The sequence below is a fragment of the Rana temporaria genome, chromosome 4 (genome assembly GCF_905171775.1).
Source record: "Rana temporaria chromosome 4, aRanTem1.1, whole genome shotgun sequence".
Taxonomy (NCBI): Eukaryota; Metazoa; Chordata; class Amphibia; order Anura; family Ranidae; genus Rana; species Rana temporaria.
Genome location: NC_053492.1, coordinates 59953315 through 59967282, shown reverse-complemented (window position 1 = coordinate 59967282; position 13968 = coordinate 59953315). Strand labels below are relative to the sequence as shown.

General features: G+C 43.3%; 1 protein-coding gene across 4 annotated transcripts in view; it reads left to right on the top strand.

Moving 5' to 3' along the window:
* PLA2G7 (phospholipase A2 group VII) overlaps positions 1-13968 on the top strand; it is a 112330-nt gene that overhangs the window by 80054 nt on the left and 18308 nt on the right. For all 4 annotated transcript variants that reach the window (XM_040348464.1, XM_040348461.1, XM_040348462.1 and 1 more), the window contains exons 6-8: positions 112-259; positions 4871-4984; positions 13052-13143. In XM_040348464.1, coding sequence (XP_040204398.1) covers positions 112-259; positions 4871-4984; positions 13052-13143 — 354 coding nt within the window. The remainder of the gene's footprint in view (positions 1-111; positions 260-4870; positions 4985-13051; positions 13144-13968) is intronic.

Sequence of the window (13968 nt, the reverse complement as noted above, 5' to 3'; positions counted from 1 at the left end):
TGCGCCTCCGTAAATAAGGGGCAAATCTACCTGAATCCGGGCCAGTGAGATTAGCTGAGCATTATAGATTGCTGAATTAATAATTTCTTTGAATGGATTACCCTTTAACAGAGATGAGTCTGCATCTGCAACGTTTTATCTCCGGGAAAGGTCCTCTACTGATGCTTGTGAGGAGGAGTGTGACCCTCTGGAGGAGGTGTGGATTTATACCAAGGCTCCAAAGCCAGGCTCAGATGAATTCCCACTCCGATTTGAGCAGGTAAGAGATTGGATTGTTGGAAAGAAGGATGCAGAAGAGTTGAGATCTAAAGCCGTGACCGAAACCGAATGGCAGGTGCTGCCCAAGACACCACTGGGTCCTCTTCCTACAACACGCCGCTGGGAGTGCAGGTAGAGGAGTTCCTAGCTCCAATAGTCAAATGGGCAAAAATCAAAGGTCCTACAAGCCGCACATCACTACCACGTATGTGCGTATAATAGCCTCAACCCTGGCTCCAGGGGGCATGGCCTTGCAGTGATGTTCAGCTCATAGGATCTTTCTTTTTTCCAAAATGTAAAGCCAGCCATACATGGATAGAAATTTGGCTGCTCCATAGGGAACAGATTAATCTTGATGCATGTATGGACATCCTGATTGTACACAAGTCGATTAATCAATCAACTTGTGTACAACCAGCCTGTTGAGTTTTTCCCAATTAGTGCCACAGGCTATAAGTCAGCAACACTAATCATTGTGTTCTGCCAGCAGAGAAGGCTCCCCCGCTGGCAGAACACAATAGCATGGGGGGGGGGATGAATGTGTTGATGGGGGAATTTGAACAAGTTTCTTTCTTTCCACCCATGGTGGAAGAAAAGAACATTGCATAATGTATGGCCTGCTTGAGAGTTTTTCAACTTGAAGACAGTGAGCTGGAACCCTCCAGGGGTTAATTTACTAAAACTGGTAAAGTGCAAAATCTGGTGCAGCTCTGCATACAAATCAATCAGCTTCCATTTTTTTTTTGTCAAAGCTTAACTGAACAAACTAAAGTTGGAAGCTGATTGGCTGGCTACCATGCACAGCTACACCAGATTTTGCACTCTCCAGTTTTAGTAAAATCCCTAAGCTCTGCCTACCTCAGACCCCTGTTATTCAGCTGATTGGAACGAATTTCTACCTGACTGGATAGCTTTTTTAACCACTTGCTTACTGGGCACATATACCCCCCTCATGCCCAGGTGAAATTTCAGCTTCCGGCACTGCGTCGCTTTAACTGACAATTGCGTGCGACATGGCTCCCAAACAAAATTGACGTCCTTTTTTCCCCACAAGTAGAGCTCTCTTTTGGTGGTATTTGATCACCTCTGCGGTTTTTATTATTTACGCTATAAACAAAAAAAGAGCAACAATTTAGAAAATAAAATCAATATTTTTTACTTGTTGCTATAATAAATAGCCCAATTAAAAAAAAAATTGGTAAAAAAAAAAAATCGCAATAAGCGACTGGTTTGCGCAAAAGTTATAGCGCCTACAAAATAGGCGGCAATCTGTGATTTTTATTGGGACTGCGACATTATGGCGGACACATCGGACACTTTTGACACATTTTTTGGCACCATTCACATTTATACTGCGATCAGTGCTATAAATATGCACTAATTACTGTATAAATGTGACTGGCAGGGAAGGGGTTAACACTAGGGGGTGAGGAAGGGGTTAAATGTGTACCCTGCATAGTGTTTCTAACTGTGGGGGAAGGGGACTGACTGGGGGAGGTGACCGATCTGTGTCCCTATGTACAAGGGACACAGATCGGTCTCCTCTCTCCCTGACAGGACGTGGATCTCAGTGTTTACACACACAGATCCATGTCCTTGTCTGTGTAACCGCCGATCGCGGGTGCCTGGTGGACATCGCATCGGCCAGGCACGCGCATCGGCATCTCAGTGATGCGGCGGGCACCCGCGCGCTGCTGTCGGCGCTCGCGCGCCCCCAGTGGCTGGAGGCCGTATATAGACGGCCTCCCGGCAATTGGGATCCACACTGCGGCCATACAAAGTCGTACGGCCGGCAGGAAGTGGTTAAATAAGGCTCAACACTGAACTTTAAATCCATTTCAAAATACCCCTTTAGATATTAATCCTCCTCCCTCCTCAGCTAAGACCCCTTTCACACTGGGGCGTTTTTCAGGCGCTTTGGCGTTAAAAAAAGCATGTAAAGCGCCTCAAAGAAGCCTCATCTGCAATCCCAATGTGAAAGCCCGAGTGCTTTCAGAGCCCCTTTCACACTGCCAGCGTCTGAAAAACGCTAGTTAAACACCGCTAAGACCCCTTTCACACTGGGCGTTTTTCAGGCGCGTTGGCGTTAAAAAAAGCTCCCTGGGAAGGGGGCTTTAGGAGCTGTGTATTCAACGCTCCTAAGGCACCGCAAAGAAGCCGCTTGCAGGACTTTTTTTGACGCCCTTCCAGCGCAGCGCCTCAGTGTGAAAGCACTCGGGCTTTCACATTGGGATTGCAGATGCAGCTTCTTTCAGGCGCTTTTTATAACACTAAAGCGCCTGGAAAAACGCCCCAGTGTGAAAGGGGTCTAATACAGAAGACGAGGCACTAATGATGTCAAACTGTATTGTTTATTCAATCACTGTGGCATCTTCGCAGTCACTGCCCATAGCCACACCCCTTTGACACATTTCTCCCCCGATGGAACTTAGTTGTAGAGGGGTGAAATGCAGCACAGGGTTATGGCTATGTGCGTGTGATTAAATAAACTATATGGCTTGACGTCATCAGTGTGTGTGGCCTCATCTGGTGTATTAGCTGCACAGTATTGAATAAGGCCAACAACTAGCATTGTAAAAAAATAAATGCACATGATTTGCAGGTACAAAAATGTGCATTTATTTTACAATGCAGCTTGTAAAGTACGCCCCTTTCTAACCAATGACGCCACAAAGCTCTTAATTCACTCCCTGGTCATCTCTCGCCTTGATTACTGCAATTCCCTTCTCATTGGCTTACCGCTGCATACTCTAACCCCCCTTCAATCCATCATGAATGCTGCAGCCAGACTTATCCACCTTACCAACCGCTCTGTCTCTGCTACTCCTCTATGTCAATCCCTCCACTGGCTTCCGCTTGCCCAACGAATTAAATTCAAAATACTAACTATGACCTTCAAAGCCATCCACAATTCTGCCCCCTGCTACATCACTGACCTAGTCTCCAAATACCAACCTAATCGCTCTCTTCGTTCTTCTCAAGACCTCCTGCTCTCTAGCTCTCTCATCACCTCCTCCCATGCTCGTCTACAGGACTTTTCCAGAGCCTCTCCAAGCCTATGGAACTCCTTACCCCAAACTATCCGTCTATCTCCTTCTCTTTTAGCTTTTCGAGGATCCCTGAAAACCCTCCTCTTCAGAGAAGCCTATCCTACCCACACCTAACAACTGTATTTTAACTTTGCCCACCTGATCACCCCCCACATCTACTACCCTCTGATCCACTTCACCCTCCCTTCTAGATTGTGAGCTCTAACGAGCAGGGCCCTCTGATCATTCCTGTATTAAATTGTATTGTAACTATAATGTCTTCCCTGATGTTGTAAAGCGCTGCGTAAACTGTTGGCGCTATATAAATCCTGTATAATAATAATAATAATAATAAAGCATTGCACCCAAGATTAACGGATCAGGGGTGCAATGTCAGGCTCCTGCAGACACTCATAGCAGTCTGCCTGTACAAGCAGACAGTTTTGCAGAAAGAATCTATGAACTAGGAGAGCGCTCATTAGTGCCCTCACAAATTCATTAAGAACTACCAGCCATCCGCTGCAGTGGAGGACAGGACTTGTAGTTCATTCATTCACAGAACTGTGTGAATGAATGATGCACTGTTTTAAAAATTGTGACAGCGGGTGCAGGGAGAGAATCTCCAGTCCACTGTTATAGCAGGGTATTTGGGGGGAGTGGGCACTGGAGCACATTACCATGTTACATCGTGTATGTAACAAAAGATGAAAGTCACCTTTTAACCTAAAAAATCCACCCCATCCCCTGCCTGCCATTGTCTAGGCTAGTATGATATCACCCTTCTCCTGCTTCCTGGGATATCCACATCAGATATTCAAGAGGGCATCAGCTGGGGTATCACACAGCCTCTCCAGGAGAGAGGACCTGGTTGTGTGTTATCAGGGGGCTGGCTGAAGAACCAGGAGGAGACAGCCACCTCCTGATGACAAAGAAAGGAAGATGATGGCATAAGTGCGGTGGATCACTATATTACCAAAAGTATTGGGGAACATGAACTTTAAGGGCCAGTTCACACCACATGCACACCAGAAGAGCATTTGTGAGGTCAGGCACTCATGTGGACAAGAAGGCCTGGCTCGCAGTCTCTGCTCTGATTCATCCCAAATGTGTTCTATCGGGTTGAGGTCACGACTCTGTGCAGGCCAGTCAAGTTCCTCCACCCCAATCTCACTCATCCATGTCTTTATGGACCTTGCTTTGTGCACTGGTCCAAATCATTTGGTGGAGGGGGGATTATGGTGTGGGGTTGTTTTTTATCAGGGGTTGGGCTTGGCCCTTTAGTTCCAGTGAAAGGAACACTTAAGGCGACTCCTTCCTGTTCCAAAAAAACTGGCTTGCCATCAGTAAAATGGAGAGGAGTCAGCCAATCATAGACAAACCTCACAAATTAAGTTATAGAACACCATGCCAGTAATTTGACATTGATGCACTTATATTAAATACTTCTGGGAGCATTGCTAATGTTACATATATTACAATGTGAAAGGGAGAGGATCATTTACTAATTGATATCTTTATAACTGTGCTGTGTTCTTTTATAAATGAATTCATGTGGATCGTTATCCTCTGCTTCATATCTGTAGGTACAGAAGAGGGCAGATGAATGCATCAGGGCTCTGGACCTTGTGCTGGATATCAATGCTGGCAAACCAGTAACCAACGCATTACCATCCAATTTTGACTGGCTTCTATTGAAGGTGGGTACATTGAAGTCATAGGCACTTGCGCAAAGAATTGTACAAGCACCTTCCTACCTAGGGCCAGTGTCAATGAGCTTCGATGGACAAATGCAGCTGCTTTTAACATCTTTTGAGATTATTCACCGACACTTGGCATGTAGTTGACCTCATTCTGACCTGCATTTTGCCTTCTTCAAGCTGTTTTTGCATTTCAATAGACTACCAAAAGTATTGGGGAACATGAACTGAACATGAACATGAACTATGAGAGCGGGACTTTAAATGAAGCATGTGCGGGGATCAGAAAAGCCCCAAAAAAAACCCCCCTTTTTTCTATATTAAATACCCCAGCTTTTTCTGTCAAGTATATATATAATTGTTTACAAAATTTCTTTAATAATGCAATATAGTCATGGACGGTGCATTATTTGAAAGTCTTGAAATTAATAACTTATTCCATATTTATTATTTTCCCCCTATCCATTGTAATCTGATCCCCGCACATGCTTCATTTAAAGTCCCGCTCTCTCTTTCTTTTTTATTATACAACCAGGGATGGAGGTGGTTTACTAACTACCTCATTTAAAGTCCCAATTTTGAAACCCCCCCCTTTATTCCAAAATAATGAGGGATGGAAGCATGTGAGTTGTGGGACTCGATTGTTTAAATCAGGTGTCTGCATTGATTTTAGCTATTGCTGCAGTTTCTTTTTGTGGTTTTGTTTTTTCATTTCATACCAGGCATAGGTGAGGTGGGGACACACCCCCCCAATCACCTGTCCTTCATCCACCCATCAGTTTGTACATGCCTCCATTGAGGAGACTTTAAAAAGTGTGTAGTTAGGACTGCAGAATCGCAGGGAGCCTTGGTGATGGCTCTGCAGCTTAAAACATATATTTGCAAATGTGTGCGACTAATCCTCTGCTTTTAATATGTATAGTTAGACCGTTGTACTTGGCTTGCTGATTGGATGGTAAGGAGGAACCTGGTTAGAAATGTTTATTGCTTCACCTCTATTTGAGTTTGTCATCTAATTTATAGCCCCAAAAAAAACCCCCCTTTTTTCTATATTAAATACCCCAGCTTTTTCTGTCAAGTATATATATAATTGTTTACAAAATTTCTTTAATAATGCAATATAGTCATGGACGGTGCATTATTTGAAAGTCTTGAAATTAATAACTTATTCCATATTTATTATTTTCCCCCTATCCATTGTAATCTGATCCCCGCACATGCTTCATTTAAAGTCCCGCTCTCTCTTTCTTTTTTATTATACAACCAGGGATGGAGGTGGTTTACTAACTACCTCATTTAAAGTCCCAATTTTGAAACCCCCCCCTTTATTCCATGAACATGAACTGTTATAGCAGGGTATTTGGGGGGAGTGGGCACTGGACCACATTACCATACCTCCCAACATTTAATAAATCCAATGCGGGACATCTTGTTGAGAGGGGGGGGATCAAAGTTGTTGAGCGGGGGGGGTCAAAGTTGTTGAGCGGGAGGGGGGGGATCAGAGTTGTTGAGCGGGGGGGGGTGGGTTTTCTCCTACCTGTGCAAATACCTCTGTTACGAATCCCCGCCAGCGCCATCCACCTGCACCACCCCCTGTATTGGAAGAGAAATGCCGTGTACACACGATCGGATTTCTGATGGGATCAAATCTGATGGAATTTTTTGTCGGAATTCCGATGAAGCCGACTTTCATCAGTCTTGCATGCACACTATCAGACTAAATTCCGACCGTGCCAAAACGCAGTGAATTAAAACACTACGACGAGTCGAAAAAAAATGAAGTTCAATGCTTCAGAGCATGCGTCGACTTGATTCTGAGCATGCATGGATTTTTCTCTGATGGGATTCCACACAGACGATCGGAATTTACCATCGTTTTTTTTTTTTCATCGGAAAATTCTACGATCGGTTTTCCGATGAAAAAAGTCCATTGGACGGCATAAGAGTCTCTGTTTATGGGTTTTTTGTTCACTTCACTTCAGAACTGTTTTAGCTTATACATTCATAGTTTCTGTATCACAGGAACCAAGTCCTTAAAACTTCATGAACTACAATTTCAAATCAGTTCTGGTTGCTGTTCGATTAAATGATGTAAAGTTCAAATAATACACAAAAGATCATTTGGGAACTGTGTTTACAATGGTTCAGTTTGTGAACGGACAGGAAGCTCTGTTCAGAGCGATTACTGTGCGTTCATTCTGTACGACTGAGGCTGCGGAGATGGACTCTGAGGGCCGTTTCCTCAATCTTCTTTCTTTATCTCAAAAGTGAGACATCAGGGGGTCTGTTTAGACCCCTTATATTACGGCAAAGCCCCCTAACAGGGCTGATTTTTTTTAAAATAATAAAAACATTCATAAAAAAACTACTCACACTATCCACTGCCCTACTGACACCAACTTCTGACCTACTGCTACGTTCACTGCCCTACTGACACTGTCTTCTGCCCTATTAACAAAGTCCATTGCCCTACTGGCACCATCCACTACCCTGCTGACGACACCAGCCTCTGAGCTACTGACATCATCCACCATCCAGTGCCCTACATAGATAATTTTTTTAGGACAACAAGGCTGGTCATATTATCTTACAAGTATTATTATATGCAACCCGTAGATAAAAGAAAAAACAAACCTTAACATTTTTTTAGTAATTATTAAAAAAAATATATAGTTACTGTCGATAAACCATATAAATCTTATTCTGTATTTTAGTTTAACCACCTCAATACCGGGCACTTTCACCCCCTTCCTGCCCAGACCAATTTTCAGCTTTCAGAGCTGTCGCACTTTGAATGACAAGTGTGCGGTCAGGCAATGCTGTATCCAAATTAATTCTTTATCATTTTCTTTATACAAACAGAACTTTCTTTTGGTGGTTTTTAATCACTGCTGGGTTTTTAATTTTTTGCAAAAAAAAATGAAAAAAAAAAAAAAAAAAAATTTGGAAAATAAAACTTTTTCTTAGTTTGTAAATAAGTAATTTTTCTCCTTCATTGATGTGTTGATGAAGCTGCACTGATGGGGTGGCACTGACGAGGAGGTACTAATATGCAGCACTGATAGGTAGTGCTGGTGGGCACATATGTTCAATGATAGGTGTCACTATTTGGCACTGAAAGGCAGCACTGATGGGCCTCACTGATGGGCCGTCACTGATGGACACAGAGTGCCGTCACTGATGGACACAGAGTGCCGTCACTGATGGACACAGAGTGCCGTCACTGATGGACACAGAGTGCCGTCACTGATGGACACAGAGTGCCGTCACTAATGGACACAGAGTGCCGTCACTAATGGACACTGTTGGGGCTGCACTGTAATCAGGGCACTGATGATCAGTGCCCCGATTACCTATACATGTCTTCCCTGTGAGGAGATGCTTTTGATCGGCTCTTCTCGCCTCACACTGTCAGTGTGAGGCGAGCCAATAAACGGAATCTCCTTGTTTACATCTGATCGGCTGTGATTGGACACAGCCGATCACATGGGTAAAGAGCTGCGGCCCAAGGTCACGGCACGCCTGCAATCGCCGCGATGCACACTCCCTTAGGCGTGCGATTGCGGCTAATGGGCACCATATGATGTCATCCCAGAACAAGAGCCGCCCCGCCGTCATTTGTCTATAGGACGGGCCGGAGACAGTTAAAATGACACTACAATTTAGAACTTGGTACAAAGAGTTGCAAAGTTACAAATGAAATACATTTTTTTTTCAATTTAGTGGTTTTATTTTTAAAGCGGTAGTTCCCCCTCCAAAAAAATGTTACCTTTAGATTGATGCTCGTTTTGTCTAGGGGAATCGGCTAGTTGTTTTAAAATCGAAGCTTTACTTACCGTTGTAGAGGGCGATCTTCTCCGTCGCTTCCGGGTATGGGTCTTCGGGACTGGGTGTTCCTTCTTGATTGACAGGCTTCCGACAAGCTTCCGACGGTCGCATCCATGGCGTCACGAGTAGCCGAACGTCGGTGCGGCTCTATACGGCGCCTGCGCACCGACGTTCGGCTACTTTCGGAAAATCGTGACGCGATAGATGTGACCGTCGGAAGCCTCTCGGAAGACTGTCAATCAATAAGGAACGCCGAGAACCAAAGACCCATACCCGGAAGTGGCGGAGAAGATCGCCCTCTACAACGGTAAGTAAAGCTTCGATTTTAAAACAACTTGCCGATTCCCCTAGACAAAACGAGCATCAATCTAAGGGTAACATTTTTTTGGAGGGGGAACTACCGCTTTAATGTGATAAAAAACAAAACAAAAAAACAAAGAAATACAAACTAAAAAGAATAACATATTAATGGTTAGAAAATAGAAATAATACAAAAAAATCTTCAGCAGAATAATAGTTAAGGGGAGAAGGAGAACAACAAGTCAACTAAGTCTTATTAGGGTAAACTAAGGGGTTACATAGGAACACATTTTATTAAAAAATAAATAAACAAATACATTTTAGGTTTCTTTAACTTGTAATTCGTAAAAGCAAACCACACTGGCCTCATGTAACACTTTTTTGAGGGGTGTGTGCTCGGCTAAGCAGTGACACCACACAAATCAAACATTGAGAAAAAAGGCAGCACAATGTTCCAGGATGACCATTTACTGAGGCGCCAAATTGGCAAAACACACCCTAATATGTGGTCAGTATATAGGAAAGCCAAGATAAGGGGTAGTGGCCACAGGTTATTTTACCTGACATCATATGCAGATGGAAGCTCATCCCTTTGATCAGTAGATAATGAAACAGAGTAGATACAAAAGTAACCATGTTACTTTGCATCTCTATCTGGGGTTTGAACAGTGTTTTTAAATAGGTTCCTTTAACCACTTACTTACTGGGCACATATACCCCCTCCTGCCCAGGTGAAATTTCAGCTTCCGGCACTGCGTCGCTTTAACTGACAATTGCGCGGTCGTGCGACATGGCTCCCAATTAAAATTGACGTCCTTTTTTCCCCACAAGTAGATCTTTCTTTTGGTGGTATTTGATCACCTCTTGCGCTATAAACAAAAAAGAGCCACAATTTTGAAAAAAAAAATACAAAATTTTTTACTTGTTGCTATAATAAATATCACAATTTAAAAAAAAAAAAATGTTCAGTCTAGGCCGATACGTATTCTTCTGCATATTTTTGGTAAAAAAAAAAAAAAAAAATCGCATTCCGAACAGAGGATATTGACGTCTGAAAACGCTTTGCTATCTTCTTATAGCCTTCTCCAGCTTTGTGAGCGTCAACTATTTTCAGGTTTCTAGACAACTGCTTAGAAGAGCCCATGGTGCTGATTGTTGGGGCAAGGTCAGATGAGTCTGGGCATTTAAAACCTTTGATATTGACATCACCTGGTCTTCCCAGACGATGATTGAGAACAATCCATGACACTGGCAGGTCTCAGCTTTGCAAAGGGGGCAGTGCATGCTATAAATTCTGCAGGGTGCCCAAACTTTTGCAGACACCATTTTTTTGTTTTCTGTAATTTTGAAAGTGTAAATGATGGAAATAAAATCTAACTTTTTTGACATATTATAAGAATGTCTAATCTGTAATTTGATGCCTTTTGGAGATTTTTCCATCTTTCCTTGGCTTCGTTATGCACATCAATACAAATTTTTACCTGGAGTGCCCAAACTTTCGATCCCCACTGTAACACCACTAATGGGGCACTATTCCTCCCTATGATACCAACGATGGGGCACTATTCCTCCCCCTAATACCAGATGTTTAGTCCCACTGATGCCAGGAAAATTTCCACCCCCCGCTGGCCAAAGTCCGACCCTCCAAGAGTCTGAAGGACAATAAACCGGCCCTTTGTTTGGAGACCCCTGCTTTAAGCTAGTGCATTGTTGGTTCACTTACCTTTTCCTTTGAATTTCCCTTCTAAATGTTTTTTTCTTTGTCTGATTTCTCACTTCCTGTTTCTCCTCAGTAAGCTTGCCCCCGTCATCCAAGCCGTTCTGGCTAGGGGTTTGTCAGCATGCTCGCCCCCTCCATTGGGACTACATCCCTGCAGGGAGAGGGGTGATCATGCTGACTAACCCCCAGCCAGAAAGGCTCGGATGATGGGGGCAAGCTTACTGAGGAGGAACAGGAAGTGAGAAATTCCGACAAAGGAAAAAAAACATTTAGAAGGGAATTCAAAGGAAAAGGTAAGTGAACCAACAATGCACTAGCTTAAAGGAACCTATTTAGAAAATAAAAAAACAAACCTTTACAACCCCTTTAACACATCTATGCATTAAGGTGAAAACCCTTCTGTTCTGCAGCAGCCCCCCAAAGCCACCCTTTTTCTTACCCAAGCCCAATCATTCCAGCGACGAGGATGAGCCAAGCAGCTCCAGCTGCTGTCTCGGGTCCTCATTGGATAGATTGATGGGAGCAGGAACAATCGGCTCCCACTGCTGTCAATCAAATCCAGTGACATGGGAGCCAGGGGGCAGGTTGAGTCTTGCTGTCAGTGTCCATTGTGTCAATGGACGCAGCAGGGCTCGGGAGCGCACCCGTATGAGTGCCCCTATGGGAAGCGGCTGTCCGTAGGGGCACTCGATGAAGAGGAGCGCCATGGGACCCCAGAAAAGGAGGATCAGAGCCACTCTGTGCAAAACCCTTGCACAGAGCAGGTAAGTATGAATTTTTTTTGTTATTTAAAAAAAAAAAATAACCTTTACAATAATTTTAGAGGTAAATATGTATTTATTGCTTTTCAACAGAATGATACAACACATATAACTAACAGATGTCTACAATACAATATAATACATATCAATATAAACTGTGTAAGACACTGAACAACGGAAGCCCATCACGGGTCCAATAAGTTTGCCTCCCATATCGGGTGGCTAACAATGTGTGATATGGAAAAACAAGGAGGGCTGATGAAAAATAAATCATTAGAACAACATCTGAACATTAGGAAGGAAGAAAGGAGAAAAAGTAAATTAGGAGAAAGAGAGAGAAGAGAAAAAAAAAAGAAAGGAAGGGAGAGGAGAGGGAGGGAAGGACGGGTGGGGGGAGGGAAAAGGAAGAACCGAAAACCGAGCGGGCCACGACACGTCATCTATGCCCTTTACAATCATTTTAACTGCAAAGTCTGCAGACGGGTGTACATATGCTATGATGCTTTGCATTATGACATGGAAAAATGTATCCTCACCGTCAGCCCCATTGAACTATCGGCCTCATCGACAGCTACTGTAATTACACAACAAATCCTGGCTGTCATTGTGACAGTTTTTGGATTTGCAGACAAGTGTGGTTGGGAGGGGGGAGAAAAAGATAGGGCATACTACACACACCCTGTAAGTTTTTATTTGACCATGTGTAGTACACCCAGCGTCCACAGCTGGTTAAAGTGCGCTAAAATACATAAAACGTATGCTTTGTAAAAACATTACAGTGTTATTAGGGCCTCCAAGTCAGATTTGGACACTTTTATCTAAAACAAAGTTTGACACACACACACCCTATAAGAACCTATACGATTGGCCAAAAGCTTCCATTACTGTGATGTTTTGGAAATTTTGCAGGGGAGTGTGAGAAATAAGGCTAAAGCCTCGTACACGCGATCGGAATTTCCGGTGGAAAAAGTCAGACAGAATTTTTTTTGAGGCATACACACGGTCGGAATATCCGACGAAAAAATTCCATCGGAAATTCCGTTCGTCTGTATGGAACACCGACGAAGAAAAAAACACGCATGCTCGGAAGCATTGAACTTAATATTTCTAGGCTCGTGGTAGTGTTGTACGTCACCGCGTTGACGGTCGGAATTTGGTTTGTCCGTGTGTATGCAAGACAGCTTGAACGGAATTCCGTTGGAAAAACCCGTCTGAGTTTATTCCGACAGAAACTCTGATTGCGTGCACAGGGCATTAGGCGCATATTTTTTTTACCCAAAAGTAGCTGAAGCTGCTTCCACATTGTGCATAGGTGATCTGGCAGGGAAAACATGGACTTGTTTCCACAAAGCTGAAGAGCTGCTGGTTGATGAAACCTCAGCTACATGATAAAGACAATAGTGAGAGTGGTATTCTTTCTGGTTGCCCTATTTATGTTTAACCTTTTTTCGTTTTAAGGATTCAATTGATTTGCAGAGGGTGGCAGCAATGGGACACTCCTTTGGGGCAGCTACAGCAATCAAAGCACTTGGGAGGGATTCACGATTCAGGTAAGAGCATGACTGTGTCTTATCAGTTTTCTTTTTTTTTAACTAAAAAAAAAACACAAGGGAACACACATACATCAATCATCAGATGAGCTCCATTACTTATTGGGGGATGTTGTTTAAGGCTTGGTTCACACTTCAGAGTGTAGCTTTCGATGTTAAAATTGCCTAGATTCCCATAACTACCAGCAGTGAAAACGAGCAAGGCTGCCATTGATTCTGAATGGCACCCCCACATATGCAAAACCACAGGGAAATCGCATGGTCAAAAATACCATGCGATTTCCGTGCGGCTGCGTTTTTGAAAAGGTGCATGCACCTTTTTTGTGGAAACGCAGGCATAACAGCCCATTTATTTGAATGGACTGCCGTGCCTGCATAGACGTGGCCCACAAAAACGCATAGATGTGTACCTAGCATACAACTCCAACCTTACCTTCATGCACAGTTATACAGGCTCCTTTCCTGTACTGAATTAGCTTTCTCTCTTTTTCGCTGCACATTGTATGCATGTTTCAATTAGAAAAATAAGGATTGTATCTGGTACTCTGTTTCATTAAAACCCTGCTTTATTTTTATTACAGGCTGACAAATGTATAACAATAAAAAAAAAAAAAAACAATTTTTTTAATACTATAATTGTATCCAACAACTACACATTAAATACATATTGCACTGCAGCCTGCAGGCTTCTATTTGTCTTAAAGAAGAATTCCAGGTATGGTATTGTTTACATATTTACACTGATCCAGCTTGGGCCAATGTAACTATGCATGTGCCATACATGTGGGATCGCTCTAGAAGCAGGAAATCACTGTAGTAGACACC